General features: G+C 49.8%; 1 protein-coding gene across 4 annotated transcripts; it reads right to left on the bottom strand.

Moving 5' to 3' along the window:
• Positions 1-718: 718 nt before the first annotated feature.
• Positions 719-21,904, bottom strand: PRXL2A (peroxiredoxin like 2A). 4 transcript variants are annotated; one of them, XM_022591010.3, is made up of 6 exons: positions 21,774-21,904; positions 10,943-11,122; positions 8,523-8,614; positions 5,257-5,397; positions 4,488-4,652; positions 719-1,644 (listed from the first exon to the last, which is right to left on the bottom strand). In XM_022591010.3, the coding sequence occupies exons 2-6, from the start codon at positions 11,118-11,120 to the stop codon at positions 1,528-1,530; spliced, it is 693 nt and encodes a 230-aa protein (XP_022446718.1). In that variant the 5' UTR covers positions 11,121-11,122; positions 21,774-21,904; the 3' UTR covers positions 719-1,527. The 4 variants fall into 4 exon arrangements, with proteins under 4 accessions (XP_022446718.1, XP_022446719.1, XP_089753905.1 ...); XM_022591011.3 differs by having other exon boundaries at positions 10,943-11,105; positions 21,774-21,897; XM_089897779.1 differs by lacking the exon at positions 21,774-21,904 and adding an exon at positions 16,832-17,226.
• Positions 21,905-22,102: the final 198 nt, after the last annotated feature.

Below are 22,102 nucleotides of genomic sequence, written 5' to 3'. Positions count from 1 at the left end.
AGCACATAATCATCTCACATCATCACAAGAAGGATAAGTATGATAGATGTTTTGAAAGAGACCACAGTCACATAACTTTTGTCACAGTATAGTATTATAATTGTTCTATTTTATTATTAATTATTGTTAATCTCTTATTGTGTCTAATTTATAAATTAAAATAATAGGTACGTATGTATAGGAAAAAACACAGTATGCGTAGTGTTCGATACCTTCCATGGTTTCAGGCATCCACAGGGAGTCTTGGAACATATACATATGAGGGGACCACTGTAGTCCTCTTCTCTGGACTCCCATCCCCGCCTTCCTACTCCTGGGCCAATTTGGTGCCTTGAGCAGACTCCCTAGGGCAGAGCTCCCTTCAGGCTCTTGCTGACCTCATACTTACTCACATGACAAAATTTCAAAGATAACAAACCAATGAACTAAGTTACATTTCATCTTCTCTGTCCTTCTTCCTCCTCAGTCACCAAATTAGGCTAGAAAACCATCAATAGGAAAGCAGCTACCAGTTTTAAATGCCAAGTCATTCCTCTAGGAAAGTCAGTAAAATCACTAACGTGAATGACAGGATGAACTTTTCTGGGCATTTGGAAACCTCTTAGATCATTAGAACTAGAGGAACTCCTCCCCCGACCCTACCCCATACACATGCAGAATACTGATTTTTCATGTTCAGTGTCTTTGGCCCCACTGATTTAAAAAATTCAGCCGTTACTACGGTAAATATTTTTATTGTTAGTTTTGTCAGAAACGTTTGTACATATGGGCAATTTCTGATGCCTGATTTTATTAGAGCCTAATTTTACTGATCATCTCTTCTAGAAAATCAAATCTCCAAGATTAGAATGGAAGACAATGAAAAAATAGATTTCACTTTATAGTTTAACCTTTATCGAGCCATCCAAAGCACATAGTTCTTTTATACGAGTATTACTTCAACATAATATAATAAATCATAACAAACCAGTGAACTAAGTTACATTTCATCTTCTCTGTCCTTTTTCCTCCTCAGTCACCAGATTAGGCTAGAAAACCATCAACAGGAAAACAGCTACCAATTTTAAATGCCAAGTCATTCCTCTAGGAAAGACAGCAAAATCACTAACATGAATCATTCATTGAAAACACAAGCCAGAACCTTATACCGTTAATCTTCAAGTCAATCACCAACTTTTCTTAGATTTTTAAAGACACGAAAATGAAAATCATTTCAAATAACAGCACTCAAACACCATATATGTTTGTAATGAGGTGTAGCAGTCAACTTTAAGCCTCAGATTTTCCAGGTTTTAGCTGAAATAAGCCTTATTAATTAGCTTTTTAGATTTTTATCAGTCTTGTTTGGGGGTTATTTTGCCTTATTAGGCCTAAACAGAGTACAATATTAAAATATGTTAATTGTCTATACTGAGAATATGGCATAAATGGGTTTCTAACTCCTTAGGGACAGCAGTGGAAACACAACACATCCCATGAACACGGGTGAGAGCCCTAGTTATCCCTGAGCTGGGCAGTGTCACACAATCATTTCTTCTCTGAGGCTGAAGTCTGTGGTTTGATGATCTTCTTAGCAGCTTCCAGAACAGAAACTAGGTTTACTTTGTCTCCAAATTCTTTTTCTCGGTGCTCCAGAAGAATGCCCTGAAAGGAAACAAGAGGGTACATCAGTCCTCACTCTTGAGTCATTCATTCATGAGACAGACACTGAGCGCCAGCTGTCCATCAAGGCCCTTGCTTGGGCAGCAAGGAACAGAGATCCGAATTGGTCCCGGCTCTGCCCTTGAAGAGTTCAGTCTTTTGGGGAAGGTAGATCAGGGGAGGCTCCTCCGCAATATTTGGACTGTACAAGCAGCACTTTGGGAGCCGGAAGTCAGGAGGCTTCACAGGTGATAGAGCATGTCTACAGGTAGAGATGCACGTAAAAGAACATTCCAGGCAGAAAGAACAGAATGAGCTTGCACAGAAAAGCCTGGAGTTGTGGAAGTAGAGCTCAGAGGTCAGACCTTGACAGGCACTAAGTGAACACCTGAAAAGGGAGACGCTATCTTTAGTTTTCCTACGAAACTGGAGGCCACTCACTTCCGATACCATGAAGCAAAATGCACTAAGACATACTACACCCCAAAATACCCTAAAGTTGTAAAAAAGATAAAATGTGTTTGAGATCAGCATCAAGGAATCCTTGTTAAAGGGTTCTTTGATAGGTGACAAATTAAACTCAAATTGAATTTAAAAAATAAACATTTATAAACATGTTCTTTGTACCATTATTTATAAAGACTTTTAAAAAGAAAAGTGCCACCACACTGTGGTGACTACAGAGAAGCAGATCAGGAAAGTACATTCACTCGCTCATTAGCGCGGTTTGCAGACGTTAAAAACACTGAGGAAGAACATATGATGACATGGGGAAATGTTCATGACACGCTGTTAAATGAAAAAAGAACATCTAGTTTAGTAAGGTACCGTTTTCTAAAAAAAAAAACAAAAGGCCTGTCAGCTCAGCTCTGTCCTAAGAGGTTGTCCCTGGTAGCTGAGCTTATAGAATGGCTCTCCCCACCTTCTCTGTTTTCAAATTTCCTATGTTGAAAACACACTGCTTCTTTAAAGTTAAGTATGCTTTAAAGATTATTATGACAAAGGAAATCCCTACTGAGTGGCACCTGGCACAGTGGGACTGCAAAAACTCTGCTCTGAAGAAACACGGAGGTAAGCCCTGAGGCCAGGCCAGCCTGGTCAGCCTTCCACCAGGAAGGAGGAAGACAGGAGCTCCGGGGAGCACCAGCAAAGTCAAACAACACCCCAGGAGCGAGCCAGCAGGCTTGGGCAGCCCGTGAGCACCAGGTGAGTCACTGCCAGGCAAGAGGAGGCTGGCAGGTGAGCCAAACCCTTCCCTGGGGGCTGAGGAAAGGCAGAGATAGGAAGGGGAAGGAATCCCAGGGGCCCGGAGTGGGAAGAGGCTGAGGGATCCTGAGGAAGTGGCCTGCCCAAGTGCAAGGGTACCTGGAAGGGGTCTTTGGGAACCACCTCCAAAGTGGGGCTATGGGCAAGGGAAGGGCAGGGTCTCTGGAGCAGGAGAGATCGGAGTTCCTGAGTTTCATTCCCTTTGCACCACATACTAGCCCCATATCTTTGGCTGAGTTATTTCATAGGCCCACTTCCTTACATGTAGATAGGAATAAAAATACCGACCATCCCAGACTGGTTGCAGAGAAGACAGGAGATCACGTATATGAGCACCTGGCACAAGGCAGGTACTCACTGGCAGCCGTTATCACTAAGACATTTCGATACATTACCAGAAAGTTAGCAAACAGGTTTATGTTATATCAGACACCAATTCATGCTAGATTCTCACACAGACAAGCAACTGCAGATACCAAGGTTTAAAAGGAAGAGATTCGAAATACAGCTTAAAATTGAAGGCATTCTAGTCCCACTAGCTTTCCTCCCCAACTGGGGAAAGTATGCAGTTATCAACGTCAGTGGTGAGTTCCACCATGCAGACCAACCCTGTCTTCTTTTTTCTTTTTGGCCGCACCATGTGGCTTTTGGGATCTTAGTTCCCTGACCAGGGATCAAACCCGTGCCCCCTGCAGTGGAAGCACCGAGCCCTAACCACTGGACCGCCAGGGAATTCCAACCCTGTCTTTTTACAGACAAGCTCAAATGTTAATGTCATGCCCGAAGTTGGTCAGACGAGCCTAGAAATCAGACCACTGGGTCTTCCTGCCAGGCCTTGAGCCTGCACTCACTGTACCCTGTCCTTTCTCTGAGGCCACCCGGCCTCTGCTGGCACTGCCGTGAGTCTGCCGTGGAGCATCCACCCACCCGCCTCCTGAGCCCACAGAGACCTCATCTCTCCACACCTTCCCTTAAGCCCCCGTGCTGACTCTGGATCCCCACAGCCAGGGCCTGAAATAGAGTGTGCAGAGAAGTCTGCTGCCCCTCCAGAGACAGCCAGGCCACCAGGACCCCCGCAGGGAAAGCACCACCCAGCACAGCTCCCTGCTGCTCCCCCAACGAGGTCTCTTTCCATTCCTTCTCTCCTCTTCACTTTTCTCTACTGTCCATCCTCAATGACAGGGAACACTGCAAGGGAGTAAATTCTTCACAGAATAAAGACTCTGCTTTTGTTCTAGTGTAGAAAACAGAACTTGACATCAGGAAACCCGGGTCCAGGCTCCTGAAGTGCCACTGAGGAGCCGTCCTCCTTGGTGCAGTCACTTGCCCCCTCACAAGTTATTTACCTGCAAGACTCAGACTATGTCGCGATGTTACTGTGACGAGGGAGGGGGTCGTGTGTGAGGTGCCGAGAGAGCAGGCGTGCAATAAACGATCATTTCCCTCCCTTCCCCTTCCTCATGCTCCCTGGCTTTCTGGAAGGAAGGCTGGGAGACTCCGAGCAGGGAAAGCCACCCTCCCACCCGACACATCGGGGTCTCATGCTCACAGACCCACGAGTGAACACGCTAGCAATTTACCTGCTTTCCTGGTCCCACCACAAAAACTCCCCCAAGGATGAAGCCCTCGCCTTCCAGGTTTCCAGAAAAGCCTCCACTCCGGGCCCGGAAGAAGTTGTACCAGACACCCAGACGGACAAATCCCATGAACATCATCTTCCGCCTTTCCGGACCATAGAACTTCTTCTGTAGGAGCGAGGAAGACAGACCCCACATGAGTAGCCCATATGCCGGCCTTCCCCAGGGAGGAAAGTTCCCAGCAGGGCATCTGTGTTCAGACAAAGGCCCAAAGGCTGCTGGTTCCTGTCCTCCACCACCCGACACACAGCTGCCACCCAGGAGCGCTCTCAACTGCCCGAGCTAAAGAGAACCCTGCGGCCTGCCACCCTGACTCTAATCTCTTGCTATGGACCTACAGGGTTCTTGGGCCTGAAAGAGTGATAACAGTCCTACATTCTGCAGAGGTCAGTAAAGGGGAAAGAACTATGGCTGCAGTGAATTAAGGGACAGGGGCTTGTGCTGGGCAAACCCCTGCAGCGCAGGGAAACCGGTGGAGCTTTCAGCTATTTCCAAGGCTCCCATTCCCGGGTCACAAGTCAGGAAGGGCTCAAGTAATAACTGAAGGACAGCTCTTAAGTTTTTTTCACTCATGCTCTGCTCAGAGGGCTAGGGGCAGCTGAAAGGGAGGCCGACTCCAACTCCTGTCCAGACATGCTTTGGGCCACCGAACTCTCCACGCACAAGCGCAATCCCCAGCGGTCTGTGTCCGACAGGCTCACAGCACACGTACCTTTTCATCCAGGAAGATTTCTCCTTTGAAATAAGGCTGGAAGTCCTTCACTTCAGTCTTGACGTGCTCCTTTACCACTGCGTAGAGGGGGATGCCCAGCTCGTCCAACTTGGGCTTCAGGGAGGACAGGTCTGCAGCCTCCTGCAGAAGACAGGAAAGGTCAGGGGCATGAACTCTCGGGGCTCTGCAGCCAACCAGCACCCTCTTTCCTACAGGCCCAGAGCATGGCTGGCACCGAATGCAGAAGAACAAAGGCAACAAAATGCCAAGAACAATTAAGGCCTGTGTAGACCAGCAAAAGACTGTCCCAGTTGGGCACGAGGCCTCAGGATAGAGTGTCAGGTCCCCTCCTCAGCCCAGGTTCCTGTCCTGTCCATGGAGGGAAGGAGAGGCTAGTCTCCTGTTATGGGTGTCCTAACCATGGCCTGGGGAGCATCCGATAACTAAGAGCTTGCACCCAAACTCAGTCCTCCACTCCTAGCCACAGTGCTTCTCTCCTCATCTCCCAGCCCCTCCACTGCACTAGAGCAAACTAGCACAAGGGCCTAGCAGTCGGTCTCCATGCGGGCCATGTGAATAGTTGCCTCCACACCTCTGCTCAGCTGGCCCCCTCCCATTGCAATAACCTTCCTTCTTTCTCCAGCTCAAATCCTGCCCTCTAGAAAAGGATCCCTGTTCTAAAAAGCTCTCCCTGGCTAGCGCAGCCTGGAGTAAAGGCCTGATTCTCTGTGTATATCTAATCTTTCCTGCTTGGCGACTTTTTCTGTACTGAGTCCACTGGGTTCCACTAAGTTGAGCTTTGTCCCTTAAGTTCCCAAATGTGTCTCAGAGTCAGAAACTGCCTTCCATTTCTTGCATCCCTCAGTGCCTAGCACGTGGCTGGATATGCAGAAGGTACTAGGTACCAGGAGGAAAGATTCCAGGTGAAGGTGGACAATGGGGAGACCGCAGCTGAGCTGGGAAGTATGGACATCCCTGATTCTCAGGAACTGCGGGCTAGATGAAAAGATGAAACTCACACATCAGGGTAGAGCTTCGATGTTAAGAACAAACTACTTTTTCACATTTGGTGTCAGAATGAAAGAAACAGCAGGAAATCCTGTCAGAAGCAGCCTACTTGCCTCCAATACATTTGCTATATGGTGGCAACTGCATTTAATTTTTCATGTATTTTCTGGAACAACAACAAAAGGATAATGAAGCAGAATTCATTACAATGCATTTGTCAAGAGGTTCAGTGAGTGGCAGACTCTGCCCAAGAGCAGAGAGGACTACAGGTCTCATGTGGTCAAAGAGCACCTGTGTGTGAGAGGAAAGGTTTTACTCACTTTCCCTGGGCTTTACTCAGAAAAAGTGTGAAGTGGAAACTGAGTCACATGCCTCCCCCCTCAAAGTAACTTTACCTGCCATCCAACCATCCTTTTAGAAACATAAGTTTCCATAAAATGCTCTACCAGGGTACGGACCAGAGCCCAGAAAAACAGGTTGTAATTAGAGCAGGTGCTCCTGGAAACTTGGGGTTTAGGTGGCCTTGAGAAATCAAGTCACAACAGGCTTCCATGTTGGTATTTGGAGGCATCAGAGATTGGACTCAAAAGCCCTGAGTTTAAATGTCACCCGCTGTGGTAGGCAGAATAATACCTCCTAAGGATGGATGTCCACATCCTAATCCCAAGAACCCGTGAATATGTTTTGTTACATGGGAAGGGGGATTAAGGCAGCAGATGAAATTTCGATTGCCAAGCAGGTGATCTTAAAGGAGATTATCCTGTTTTATCTGGGTGGTCCCAATGTGGAATCACTAAGGTCCTTAAATGTGGGAGAGGAAAGCAGCACGGTCAGTGTCATAGTGACACAATGTAAGAAAGACTTGGCCAGCTATTGCTGGCTTTAAAAATGGAGGAAGGGGGCACGAGCCAAGGAATGCAGATGGCCTCTAGAGGCTGGAAAAGACACAGAAATTATTTATCCCCTGGAGCCTCCAGAAGAATTACAGCCCTGCTGATACCTTTATTTTAGCTCAGTGAGACCCATTTCAGAATGCTGACCTTTAGAACTGTAAGAAAATGAATCAGTGTTATTTAAAGCCACTGAGTATGTGATCACGTGTTACAGCAGCAATAGGAAATTAACACACCCCCTACAGCAGTATGACATTGTCACTACCTCTGTACCTCAATTTCCTCCTCTGTAAAATGAGAATGACAACAACAAGCTGTATTTTCCAGGGATGCAGTGGGGAACCAATGAGGTACCGACGGGAAGTGCCCTGAATGTATAGAACGATAGTGCACCATGCAATGTAGGCAGATTCTCAGCCAGCCCAACCACACAAGCAGGGGAGAGCTCTGCAAGGCTGAAAGGAAATGCCTCAGGATAAGACAGGACAACCAGGGGAAGGAGGATGGCAACTCGGACAGGACCGAAGCCATGACCTGAAAAGCAAAGTTTTCTCAAGAGCTGGAGTACTGTCGTTCCCAGTTCTCCCCCAGGCAAAGCCGTGAACCTCGGGACCTGGGTCTTCTGTCACTGACTGTATGACCACGGATAGGTCAACAAACCACTCGTATCCTCAGTTTACCTATGTGTAAAGTGACAAGGCTGGACCCTGCCTTCCCTTGACAAGCTTCCTCACTTACTGAACAGACGCAATGGCCTCCCTTTGAGGGGCCAACCTGGAGACCTCCCAGTCAGTGAGCCCCAAGTTGCACCAAACTCTCATGCCCACTGCACCCACACCATCGGCATGACCAAAATCCCCTGGGCTTCAGATCCAACGCCGAGAGCACAGAGAGGCAGCAGTCACCACGTGCGGCTCTCAGCCGTCCAGCAGGGACACCAGCGGGCTCCCCAGGAAGAGGCAGGCAGGCAGGTCCATTCTAAAGGTGTGGCCCTGTGCTCCCCCGGGTGCTGTAGCTGCACCACAGGCGAGGCTGCCCATGCCTGTACCAGTAACGATCCAGGCACCTCATTTCAGTAAGCAAACCCCTGTGCTGAGAACCAGGGACATGCAATTGGCCCTGGTCCAGGACACAGATACTACAAGAGTGAAAGGCCTTGGAATGCCAAAGAAAAGTCAAATATGTTGCTAACCCTAGGATATGGTGAGCTGTTAAATGAACAGAAGCAGAGAATTAGGCAAAAAAATAAAACAAAACAAACCTAGAGTAAATAACATAATGGGCCACTGTTGGTCCTGGCTGGAAATGCCCCGGTCCCCCCTTGCTAGGATCCCTTCCTCTGAACAGATCCTCAAATGCACTCACCTCTCGACAGAGGAAACAGCCTGGCCTCCGCACAGCCATAATCACAGCTCCATTATTTTCCCAGAGCGTCTTTGCTTTAAAAGTCACTGGTTCTGAGGAGAAGAAAAGGGAATTCAGTATCATTTCCTCTCAGCCTGGCCCCAACCTCTAAGCACCTCATAAACAGCACCAGGCCAAACAGAGGACCTGCAAAACTATTTCACATGTGGGAAAAAGCAAACAGGAAACACGGATAGGGAATATTTATCTTTCCAAGGAAAATGAATCCAGTGTAAGGGTCCTACTGTATAACCAGAAGGCCCCTCCCCCATAAAAATCTAGTTGTGAACTTGAACATCCCAAACTGGAACATTTCTGGAAAAATAGCATATTCCTTTGCTGTCTCAGTGTAACTTGTAACAATCCTTTAGGGCAGATACATGGCCAAAACTTGAACGAGATCTTGCACTTTGGCCAAGAAAACCCCAATTCTTAAAAAAGTATTCAGAGAAATTAGGTCAAAAGAAATTAAAAACAAAAAACAATTTAACCTAAATATGTCAACTGCACCATTATCCACAGGAGAGGGTAGAAGACGTCCAACAAGGAAACTCTTTGGGTAGCGGAGTAGTGTGGCTCAAGCCCGGCTCCAGTCACACTGAGTCCGCATCTAGGTGTGACCCGGGGCAGGCTCTATCTCCGCCCTGAACCTCCATTTCCCCATTTGTAAATGCAGATGCCTAGCAGCTCCACTTTGGGCCACAGGGAGTATTAAAAGATGGATATAAAAGTGCTCTCCAGGTAATACAGAGTCAGTGAGGGCTCAATAAGTACCATCCCTTATTATTTTAGCATTTCTCAGAGGAATCCATGTCCCTGTGGGATGTTACATAGGAAAAAAAGAAGGTGGGAGGGGATCGAAATCAAATGACACTGGGAAACGCTGGGTCGAACATAGCTAAATAGGACTCTCTCTGCAGGGCTTCTTAGTCCCTTACTGAGGTGACCTACATCATAGATCTGCAGTCACAGTTCCTGCCTTCCCTTGACAAGCTTCCTCACTTACTGAACAGACGCAATGGCCTCCCTTTGAGGGGCCAACCTGGAGACCTCCCAGTCAGTGAGCCCCAAGTTGCACCAAACTCTCATGCCCACTGCACCCACACCATCGGCATGACCAAAATCCCCTGGGCTTCAGATCCAACGCCGAGAGCACAGAGAGGCAGCAGTCACCACGTGCGGCTCTCAGCCGTCCAGCAGGGACACCAGCGGGCTCCCCAGGAAGAGGCAGGCAGGCAGGTCCATTCTAAAGGTGTGGCCCTGTGCTCCCCCGGGTGCTGTAGCTGCACCACAGGCGAGGCTGCCCATGCCTGTACCAGTAACGATCCAGGCACCTCATTTCAGTAAGCAAACCCCTGTGCTGAGAACCAGGGACATGCAATTGGACACAGTGTTTCTCAAATTTATTGGACTCAGGAGCTCCTGTCTTTGAAGATCCAGGAGCCTGGAATTCCTCAGAACACACTCTGGAAGGTTTGGTTGAGTAAACAGTGGTACAATTTTACTAAATATTATGGAACGATTATCACTATATTTAGAGAGACAACATGAGAAAATGAAAAATGCTTTTGATAAGAAAAAACTAATACTCAGCCATAAAAAAACGAAACTGAGTTATTTGTAGTGAGGTGGATGGACCTAGAGTCTGTCATACAGAGTGAAGCAAGTCAGAAAGAGAAAAATACCACATGCTAACACATATATATGGAATCTAAAAAAAATGGTTCTGAAAAACCTAGCGGCAGGACAGGAACAAAGATGCAGATGTAGAGAATGGCTGAGGACACGGGGACGGGGAAGGGTAAGCTGGGACGAAGTGAGAGAGTGGCATGGACATATATACACTACCAAATGTAAAATAGATAGCTAGTGGGAAGCAGCCACATAGCACAGGGAGATCGGCTTGGTGCTTTGTGTCCACCTAGAGGGGTGGGATAGGGAGGGTGGGAGGGAGACGCAAGAGGGAGGGGATATGGGGATATATGTGTATGTATAGCTGATTCACTTTGTTATACAGCAGAAACTAACACACCATTGTAAAGCAGCTATACTCCAATAAAGATGTTAAAAAAAAAAGAAATAGGTTTTATCTCTTAAAAGAAAAAGCTAAAACGTAAAAGCTCAATATACAAGTACACCAAGATCATAACTACATACTATTATGTGTACACCTGGAAAAATATGTGTGAAAATAAAAAAGATTATTGTGTTAGGGTAATGGAATTATCAGTAATTCTTAAAGTGTTACTAAATTTTTCCTAATGTTATATTGCCTTTTCAATTAAAAAAAAAAAAAGAACTACTTCAGAGAGAAAAAAACTAAGTAAGCCTGCATCCCAGCAACTTGGAAAAGTACTGACACCAGTGGAGTCACTGCTTACCCTTCTCCAGTGTTTTCAGGTCTATATCCTCCAGATACTCCAGCGTGGCTTTCTGGGGCTTGGGCAGAAATACGTCTGTGTTGGCCAGGAGCAGTGCCAAGGCAGCAGCCCCTAGGGCCCCCGCACCAATGGACCACATTCCCATGGTGAAGAAACTTGGATCCTGGAGGAAAGACATTTCTGGGGATTGAGAGAAAGGAAGACGACGTTACTGCTCCCACAGGAGAGCCGGAATCTGATCTCCCGGACAACAAGGCTCTGGCTGGGCAGCCAATCAGGGGGCCAGAGGCAAAGGGAGGAGAAGCAGCAGTGTCAGAGATGGGACTGGACAAGGGCTGCTAACCGAGCCCCTGCCCACCTGCCGCTACAGGAGCCTGGGAATACAACAGACATGTGGAGGTTCCTGCCCCAGGGAGCTCACTAGTGTGGGTCAGCAGCCACGACAGAGGCGACAGCCTCTCTTGCTGCTCCCTCTCCCTTGCTGAAGGCTGTGTCCTCCCAGCTTGATGGCGCTCCTCCAGGCTGTGTCACTGCCCTCCTCATCAATGTCTGCTCTCTTCCTTCACAGTCCAGGAGTGGCAGCTCCCACCTCCCTGGGGAGGCAGCAGCCTCTCTGTGTGATTAGATCACTTAGAGACCAACCACCCTGTTGTAACCCTACCCTTCCTCCTCGCTGTGAATCCCTCAGACACAGAGCCCAGGTCCTATTCATCCAGCCCCCAGACAGTGCCCAGCAGGGCCTCACTCGAAGTAGGCAGGCAATCCCAGTACATTTCTCCAACTGAGAATACCTTTATTTTCTACTCATTATACAAATAAAACAGGCTCATGGTGAAAACAAAACACCAAAAAAGAAGCAATACATAAAACCACAGCTGACAAGAAAGCAAATATCCTCTCAACATCTACCACCTATTAAATTATACAGTTTAATAGAGATGGCCACTATTAGTCTGACATTTTTCCCCTGTGAACAGAATTATACAGATGCCTGTCCAGTGAACAGGTAGAGAGACTAAGAGAGAAGGCAACATGTAAGAAAGAGCACGGTGCTGGGGTGTCTGCTTCAGAGGACTGGGCAACAAACAGTCTGCACTGGGCAGGGGGCTCTGTAGTTGAAATGGAGGTCCAGGCAGGTCCTATAGCATCCGGCCTCCTCCCCAGCTCATGCTTGGGGGCCTTGCCAAGGCTTCCTCTAGTTGGGAAGTCTTGTGCTTCTGAGTGGGAGCTCCTGGAAGCAGCCCACCCCTGTAACCGCAGCAAGTACCCCACCCAGGCTTTGTTTCTTGACAACCACTTACAATACCTATCTTTCCATCTGGCCCTCTCGCCATCCTAGGATCTGACTTACGCCGGAGCCTTCCTCCCCAAGTACCTGCACGACTGTAAGTGCTCGGATCACTGGGTACCGACCTGAGGTGTGTGTCTACGTGTATGTGTGTGTGTGTGGCCCACCTGACCTCATCCCACCTAACCAAAGGCTTAATTCTCCCCTGCAGGACTTGACTCAGGAGAGGACCTCTCCAAAGGATTAAGCAAAAGCCCAGAAATCCGCATGTCACTGCCAAGGGAGGGGGCTGTGAGGGATCCACTGCCATGAGGTAGGGTTGGGAGTAACTTGGTGGTGATAACTTTGGGAAGAAAAGGGTAGGCCAGACTAGTGTTTAGGCCAGCCCGGGAAGTTCAGACTTGAGTTCAGAAATAAAAGGGAACTTTCAGACAGGGGATGTGGAGTGTGTACTGGGAATGACCAAATGAAAATAGCCTTTAAGAAAGAGGAATTTGGCATCTGTACACTAGGGGACAGGATAAAGAAGGGGACTGTGTGTGTTGGGGGAGGAGGTGAGCTGGGAGAGAAGAGTTTCTTATAACCTCAAAATGTGCTCTCGTGCGCTGGCAGCATTGGCATCGTGGAGAACTGCAGAATTTCCAGCCTTACCTCAGAACTAAAAAGTCATAACCTGCATTCATCAGACATGGCAGGCAATTCACAGGCACATAAAAGTTTCAGAAGCATTGTCTTGGAACAAAGAATTCAGGTTTTGTGGTTGGTTGGCCATAAGCCACAGAACAAAGTACAGCCATGAGCGCAGGCTGGCCTTGGAGAGCTGGGCCTTCCTCAAGGGCCAGCTTCTGTTTCCTCAGCTCATTGTGTGAGGGCAGCCACAGAGACAACGAGAGTCAAAAACCAGGGCACAACTCCACGCCTCTGCCCCGAGTGTCCTTCTTCATTCGCTCTGTTCTGCATGACTCAGACGCCTCTTCCAGGGGTCTTCTTGGATGCTCTGCCTACCCCCGTCCCCCAAGAGCGGATTATTCACCCCCACCTGTGTCCAAATCACAACGATCCTTCTGATTTGGACCTGTTTTCAAGTTTTCTCTCTTCTGACTCTTCCTCAGTTTATCTCTGAGTTCCCCCGTGCCCAGCACAGGGCCTGTTTGTGGTCCACAGTGGGCTCTCCATAAATGTGTGCTAAAATGAATTCAGTAGGATTGAGTGATGAAAATGATGACTTATGGAGGACCGAAGCACTTGGGCAAAGCAGGAAAGAACGTTCCACAGGCCAGCTTCCAGTTCTTTTATGTGTCAAAGTTACACATTATACTGCATTATAGTTCACAGAACAATCAGGAGGAAAACCACAGCTCTCACCTGCCTGCTGTAGACAGGAGATTCCCCAGAGCCTGAAACAATTTCTGTACCTTGACGCACTTCCAAAACCTCCCTGGACTGCTGCCATGTGTATACGACTAAGGTCCACATGGCACGGTCTCTGATCACAGATTTGCTAACATTTCTGCCACAGTTCGCAAAGGCCAGCTCACACCTGCCCTCCAGAAGGACTCACTTCAATTCCTGGGACACATCAGAGCGTTGCAGGAAGTCCAGGGACCCTTCCAGTCAGCTCCACACCCTTCTAACACACCACTGGCTGTTTCTGGAGGCAAACAGGCTCCGGCTCCCCACTGTCCCATCAACAGCCATCGAGCCTGTTTGCTCGCGAGCACAAGGGAATCAGACTCAAACAGACTCAACATTTATTTCCAAACATTTATTCAGCACTGACCTGTTTAATAAATGGCAGTTTGGGATGACATAAAACTAAATGATAAACAGTCCTCAAGGAGATACAGGCCTAGTACACAGATAACAGAAATTCAAGTGGAAAGGTATGAACACGGGGCTAAGGCGGTGCAGCGGTGAGAACCAGTTACATCTGGTCTGGGCAGCCGTAGAAGAACCCAGAAGGAAATGGCTTTGAAGCAGGCATAGGATTCAGAGAGCAGGATGGAGCAGCTAGGCCAGGCTTGGGCTCAATAAGCCTTGGGAAACAGCGGACTGGCGGGGGTGAACGTCCCAAAGGCGCCTGACACCCTACCTCAAGTTCACAAGCCAGAGCACAAGATGTGGGCTTCAAAAGCCCCAGGAGCATTGTTTAGCACCCCAGCCCCCGCCTCCAGCTGTGATCCGGAAAGCATAAGCACAGAGTCACCCCTTTGGGGAGCTTGGCCCAGGACCTCAGGCCCCACAGCACTGAGATGTGAGAGCATTATCAGCACCAGAGGTGAGAGGCTGGCCTCTCCATGAACATATACTCCCAGCGGGCCTCTGGCAGCTGCCTCTTCTGCCAGTGGGAAGCAGTGAAAACTGACTTCCGGAAACACCTAGAGAGTGTACAGATCCGGCCTCTCAGCCAAGCCCCCCTGAGCTGCAAAGCAATTCCCATCCCAGCATGTCTTTGGAGCATGTGCCATGCAACTCGCTGGCTCTGAATCCTGCATCACAGCTATTCCCACCCACAAAGAAGGACTGGAGGGAGCAGGAAGCTTAATATCTACACGGGGCAATGCATTTTCACATGGGCCTCTAAGGCTACTAACTGGAGAGACAGGGAGGCCGGTAAACGAGCACGCACTTAGCGCCACTCGAAATGCGTGCTTTAATCTCACACAGTCGTACGATGCGCAGTTTCCTGTTACGCAGCTGACAACACTGACGTTCAGAGAAGTTCAGTACCTTTTCCAGTGTCCCAGAGCCAGCGGGACAGTGCTGCATCCTGGACCCAGATCACTAGGACCCCAAAGCCTGTAGTCTTTCTGCTCCACAGGCCTCCCCACACGTTCACTGGTGGGTTTCTGGAGGTCAAGAGGCATGATCCCTTTTGTCTTAAAAGATTATTTTAAATGATCAACCTATTTTTTTTTTCAATCATCACATACAGTCAAACCATGTTTACTCTAAAGGAAATGGACCGTGTGACAGATGTCCCTTCTCTTTCCTCCCCTCTCTATCCCCTTCTGTTAAGGAAAGGGTCAGTTTCTCTGAAAGATAATAGCAAGGCTGTTTACAGAAGAGCCAGCCGCCACCTGACACAGCCATAGTATTCGGTTCCCCACTGTGGCACTTATCTGATCAGGTCTCTCCCACAGAAGAACGTGAAGCGTGATAAGACCACAAACAAGCAACAGCTGGGGCGGCTCAGAGTGGCAGCGCTGGTCTGGGATAAGCGTCTCGGGGCAGGAGACCCGGCTGGGCTCCCTAGGCCTAGCTGGCTTGATCCCTCCCTCAGCCTCATTTTCCTCAACTCCAAAATAAGGGGGTTGGATGGGGTGAATGGCAAAGCTTCTAAAGCACCCAGTGACATCGTGGGATTCTATCAAAAACAGCTCACTTTGGAGCCTGCACATTCTCGGTTCCTCACCACAACTCTACCCCACCCCATCCCCCTTTCAATTTCCAGAGTGTTTCTTCCCCGCTGCCCAGAGCTTCACAAGGCACCTCCCCTCCCCCACACATGGTCCCTCATCCCCAACCTCGGGCACCAGGCACTCACCATCCGCAGTGCGCACACCCTGGCTTCTGCTGGCCCACGGGGAGCAGGCAGCAGGGGAGGGCTGGAGGTGGGGCTCTGGAGTCCCGCCTATGGCCCTAAGCTCACTCCATTGGCAGGACCAGGCCACCCAGAAACCCTGGGGCTCCTTCAGCTGCGGACAATCTCCAGAAAACATCAATATGGACAGCTGCCAAGATCCCCTAGCCGCAAAACTTGGAGCAAATGTTGAGTCATTTGCAGTCACGCAGATTATAACATTTATCAAGTGCCAACAGACTCCCTCTCTGCTTCCCCGGGCAGGCTAATGAAGTGAAGCCCTTAATGTGGCCCTTAATGCAGCCCAGGGGTCACACTAACTGAAATCAAAGGAAGATGTCCCTTTCCCCCTGGCCGCTTGTGTAACAGACAAACAAGCCTGACACCATAGTGGATCTATTCCTTTAGCTCTAACCCTTGTGCTCTGCAGCCTATGCTTAGTCATGCTGCCTCTGCACCTTTGTAAAAGGATGTTTCCTAGAGCCTGAAATATACATGATAGCCCATTCTTGAAGCTTTGACCTTTAAAAAGTAGCAGAACTAAAAATAACAATTGTCTTGTTGGAGGTTTATAGCAACACTGTGAGGAGACCTACATGGACAGCTGCAAGGACAAAGGATTCCTGCACCAAGAAGTATGCAACCACCAGCCACCCGCCTCCCCTTTCAGTATGAAAGCAGCCTGAATTCTAACTCGGGTAAGATGGTTCTTTGGGACATGAGTCCATCATCTTCTCGGTCTGCTGGCTTTCCAAATAAAGTCGCTATTCCTTGCCCCAACACCTCCTCTCCCGATTTACTGGCATGTCGTGTAGCGAGCAGTATGAGTTTGGACTTGGTAACACTTGGGCAGCCTGCTCCCTTGCCCTGTCCTCCACCCCACACCACTGGGGCCCCTTACCTGCTGTCTGGTTCTTTACCTCCCTCTGCCTTCCCTTCTTTTCCTGCCACTTCAAGACTCCTCTCAATCCACACTCCCTGCCTCGGTGACCTCACCTACAGCCAGCACTTCACTCACCACCTTGGTAGTGACTTCCAGGTTCCAAGTGCTGCTCCAGACTCAAAAGTTTCCACTTGGGGGTTCTATAGGTTATCTCTGTTGCATCATGACCAAAGCTGAGTCAGTTTCTCTTCCGGAGTTCTTTTTCCCTAGCTCAGTGAATGACACAAGCATGGAGCCAACTCCTCAAGCCAGAGACTGCAAGTTGCATTTTACTCTCTGTTCTCCCTCATTGCCCACATGAAATCAGTCAGGAAGTTCTGACCATCCTATGACGTGGGTTCGCTACCCATCCTCTTCTCAGCCTCACTGCTGCTGTCCACAGCAAAGCCCCTATTACTCTGTACCTGGCCTATCTCAGTAACTACAGAACTCAGCTTGGCTGGCTCCAGCCAGGTCCTCTTCAGCCTATCCTCCGTGCTGTAGCCAGAGCGACTGTCACACTCCCCGGCCTGATCACGTGCTTCCCTTGCTTTCAGACCCTCACTAGCTGCAAACCTCCCAGCACGCCGCCAGGGCCCTTGACAGCTCAGCTTCAGGCCACCATTCCGGCCTCACCCCTGGCCACTTAAGCACCCTCATCAGATCACTCAATGTGTAAGGATTATAACATATTTTGTTAGGCCTCTGCACTGTTGCTCGTGTTGTTTCCGTTACCCAGAATGCCCTCCCCGCCCATGCCAACTAGGGAAAGGCCCAAGCACATGTAACACTTTCTCTCCGAAGCCTTTCCTGAAAGCCCCTACAACTGACTGCTCCCTCACCTCTGGTTAGATAGCAGGCATGTATGTGCAAACACACACATACCTTTGCACAATGCACAAGCAGATGGACTTAGTGAATTTAGTTATTTACATGTCTGTCTACACAATATGGTGGAGCAATCTGAGGGCAGGGGCTGTTGTCTTATTCATTCCTGCAAATTCAGCATTTAACACAAATCTTGGCAACTAGTAGGCATTAAATCTCTGAATGAAATGATCTGAATTTTACTCCTTAAACTCCGCAGTGAGGCAGAGCTGGAACTAATTTGCAGCTGGTTTGACCTTAAAGAAACACTCAAGCCTGGGGCTTAGGTGACCTTAGGTTGGGTCCTACCTCCCCTGCTCATCGACAGGGTGATCTGACACAAGCTATGAAGACACTCTGGGCCTGGGTCCCCTCATCTGTACAGAGGAGGGAACTAGAAAATCTACAAGTTCATCTCGGTTCTGACATCCAAAGACTCTGAAGTACTGCATGATTGCAACTCCAGGGTTCTGACATCCAGAAAGCCACGGGGACACCTGCCACTACTGCTCTCCTAGGCTGGGTGTGTACAGTCTCACCCTCTGCTTCCCCAGGCCTCATTCTACCTGTTCAAGGAGATGCCTCTGGGCAGGAACTGATAAAGTCTTACTAAAACAAAGTATCAGCCCTGGGTGGGTTAATTCATGCCCGAAACAAGTAGAGACAGCATCATATTCCAAACATTAAGGGTACACCTGCCCAGCCAAGCCCGAACCAGGGAATCCTCCCTCCTCAGAATGAGCTGGCTTGAGGCAGACACAGGGCAGAAGGAAGAAAGGGGTCCTGAGGGAGACAAAAGAAACTAGGAGTGTACATGGGCTTCCTTGTCTCAAGCCCTCAGTGAACAAGGCTGGAAAGGATGCTTCATCTTCTTTTCTTTGCTCTCCTCTGTTCCTTCAGAGCTCTAGTTCAGCCCCTCCTTCACTGAGCAAAAGAAAAAACTAAGGCCCAGAGATGGGACCAGCCAGTCCCAGGTCACTTGCGGGGAGGACTGGTTAGTGGCTGTGCCGGGACTCAGGTCTCCCAACTCCCAGTCCATAGCTATCTATCCTGCATTGGACACTCCTGCATAGGCTGAAACAGTGTGGGATCAGAGCCCAGGAAGAGGGCCTGCAGGTCTTCACGTCTGCTCACTGGCCTGAAGAAGGCTGAAAGCAAAACTGCTCCTGGACAGAGTCTGGGAAATCGGGTGGCTAGAGAGAGCACTAATCTTTCCCAAGCCCAGTACTTTGTGAGCAGTTTATAATTCAAAGCCAAATGTTTTAAGGGTCACGTTGCCCATTCTCAGCTGAGAAGCCACTCCATACCTCTCCTCCCCACAGTAACAAGGTCCTGTCAATTCTGGATAGACAGGCTTGAAAATGGCAATTTTAGCAGCCTGGTGACACGGGCACCCAGGGCCCCACGAGCAGTAGGACATACGCTCCCACCCACCCTTGTTGTCAAGCACCACGGAACTAGCCAGTTGCAAGGAGCTCTCACCTACTTGCCTCGGTCTCTGACTTCCTACTTTGCTCCTTGGCGTCACTGCTTAGCTCTTAAATGCCAGATTCAGAAAGTTCTGATCAGATGCTGAATGTAGAACAAGAGGACTGGGAAACATTGAGTCACTGCCAGTGTGAAGAATATGGGGGCTGGAAGAGGTCTTTTCCTCTGATCAGCTACCCTGCGGCTACAGAGCCCCACGCAAAATACCTGGCTGTTCTGCCCCTTGCTTGCACAGCCTCCTGTCTGGGCTCAGTGACATGAGTGTGGGTGGAAAGCAAGGGAGATACCACAAAAGAAACTGAGATTCAGGACAAAATCCTGGGTTCTCACTCTTCGATTATGAGAGGTCACGTCGTCCCTCTGAACCTCAGTGTCTTCTTAAAAACAGGGCACTTTGGGCTTCCCTGGTGGCGCAGTGATTGAGGGTCCGCCTGACGATGCAGGGGACGCGGGTTCGTGCCCCGGTCCGGGAAGATCCCACATGCCGCGGAGCGTCTGGGCCCGTGAGCCATGGCTGCTGAGCCTGCGCGTCTGGAGCCTGTGCTCCGGCAACGGGCGAGGCCACAACAGTGAGAGGCCCGCGTACCGCAAAAACAAAAACAAGAACAAAAACAAAAAAAACCCAGGGCACTTTGAAGGGTTGTTGGGAAGACTATATACGAGCAAATGAGGAACAAACTGTAAGGCAGCATCATCTTTCTCTTCCTTGCAGGGCTCAGATTCACTCATTCTCCTACGAGAGCAGGAGATTTGAAGCAGAACAGACACAAAACACTGAACAACTTCTTCAGCTGTGTCACTGCAGGCCTGCCTCTTGGGCGGAAGTTCTGGATCTGGAGGGAACCCTGGCTTTTCTCAGGCCCCTGTGGTCTAACTGCCACCCCACAATGCATACTCCATGCTGCCCTTCTGCAGCCTGCCAGCACCAGAGAAGGCAAACAGCCCTGCCCAGTTGTAATCTCCCTGTGCCAGAGGCCACTGAGCTCAGGGATGGGCTGGCTCCCGCACAGTGTCTCCAGACAGTTCTTGCCACACACGCCTCAGCAGAAGGAGGTTTGGAGTGTCTCTGCTCAACATTTCACAAAAAGGCAAGTACCCAGCTGGCAGGAGAGCTGCCTTATTTCTGGGATACTAATAGAGCCTGGGGCTTCGAGCCTCAGAATTCCAGTCCTCACCAAACTTTCCAAGCACCATTTAAGTGACAGAAGCAGATAAGACAAAATAAGAAATGTCTTCATACCCCACAGGAACAACGCATAAGATGTCAAATAAATGGCATGCCCTTATAAAGAACAGCAATACAGGAACGGCCACACCAAGAATAGCGCAAACCTAATTCAAATTCCTACAAGCTGTAAGCACCTGGACAAGGCACTGTTTTTGTATCAGTAAAACAGGAATGATTCCCAAATTACAAAATGTAATCTTCCACAGAGTTGTAAGAATCAAAGGATTAAATGTATACGTGGTGCTTTGTAAGCTACCTTACGAAGAGTGACATAATGTGAGGTGTAATTCTTACTCATTTCTAGATTAGTCAATGATTGCCCCTTAAATGTTGTTTGTACATGAGATGGAGGGTTTCTGATGACCCGGTATGTTCCAAGGAGACAGGGTTTCTGATCTCCAGGACTGGGCTGGAGCAGAAGCATCAGAGCCTATATACAAGCTGGCTCCCGGACAATGCTTTGCTAAATAAATCCCAAGTAATTATTTTCTGTTTTTAACCATCTGACAAGTTCAAAGGAAAATACATTAAAAAAAAAAAAAAAAAAAGCTACACAGGGTTAGAGAATTGGGTTGTGGAAAGAGCCTCGTGTTGGTAAGGAAAAGAGGCCCAGAGTCAGCTGGGACTGGACCCCAAGCCGGCTTCTGGCCCCCCCGGGGGTGCTGCCTCCCCACGGCCCTGGCCAGGCTAGGTCTTAAACATCTTCTCCAAATGCTTCAGCTCCGATCCCTGCAACAACCTCGAGGAGAGACTGTCCGATCATCAGTGCCTTGTCTTTTCACTCCCAGACTTCAGCACAGTGTTTTAAAACGTACGGCTGAGCTCTTTTCAAAAAAAGTTGCCAGGGGTTGTAACCTTTGGGTAAGGGAAGCAAAACAGGTGCCTCTGAGATGATGAAAAACGCGAGAAATCGCCGCGCCATAAAACACAGGACCCTAAGCAGGCACAGAGCCCAAGACGACCAGGCTCTTGGCCTCCACCCGCACATCGCCCATCGCCAGCTGGTCGGCCCGCCACCCACAGGCCACCCCGCAGGCCCATCCTGGGCTCGGCCCCGCATAACAGACGCGCCAGGACAAAGCCCCTTTCTCAGTTCTTTGTCCCAACAATCCAGGCAAGCCGGTGCCATCAGCCTCTCTCAAAGCCTGGGGGCGGGGAAGAGAAGGGTTTCTCGGCCGGTCAGATCAGCGCAGGGTCCCGGCCCCGGGTTTTCTGACCGCAAACGCTGGGTTTTTCCGCGGAGCGCGGGGCTCAGGGGCGGGAGGGGTGTCGTCCTCCGAGGGAGGTGGGGGCCGCCTCGAGACCCGCAGGTGTGGCCGCGCCCTGCCGGCTCTGAAGCAGCTTCCCGCGGGCTCCGAAGCTGACCGTGGGGCTGACCTAACCAGCCCCGCATCCGGCCAACCCGCGCGCGCCCCGACCTGCATCATTCGCCCCTCCCTGCCTCAGTTTCCTCACCTGCCTTCGCGGACGTCACGTGCCCCGCAGAGCCCTGCGCGCCGCACTTACTGCTCGCGCTCCCCTGCAGCCCGCCCCCTCTCGCGCCCGACGCACGGTGGCTGGCGGATGGAACACTCCCCGGCCCCAGGGGTCCCAGGGGTGGCCCCAGCGCCTGCGCAGGTTCGCGCCTGCGTCTCCCCGCGCGCCACTCCCACGTGACCCGCCCAGTTCCCCCACCCCACCCCACCCCGTGGCTCAGTGCCAGCCCGGCTGTGGCGCTGTCGCCAGCTGGGAGCGCGCGTCCAACTCTATGCGGCTCTCGAGACCCGTTCGCTTGCGGTCCCTGG

The sequence above is a fragment of the Delphinapterus leucas genome, chromosome 16, assembly GCF_059928025.1.
Source record: "Delphinapterus leucas isolate spDelLeu-1000000601 "Yukka" chromosome 16, BTC_Dleu_Yukka2, whole genome shotgun sequence".
NCBI lineage: Eukaryota > Metazoa > Chordata > Mammalia > Artiodactyla > Monodontidae > Delphinapterus > Delphinapterus leucas.
The sequence above is the reverse complement of the archived record's forward strand: the minus strand, read 5'-3'. Positions and strand labels throughout refer to the sequence as shown.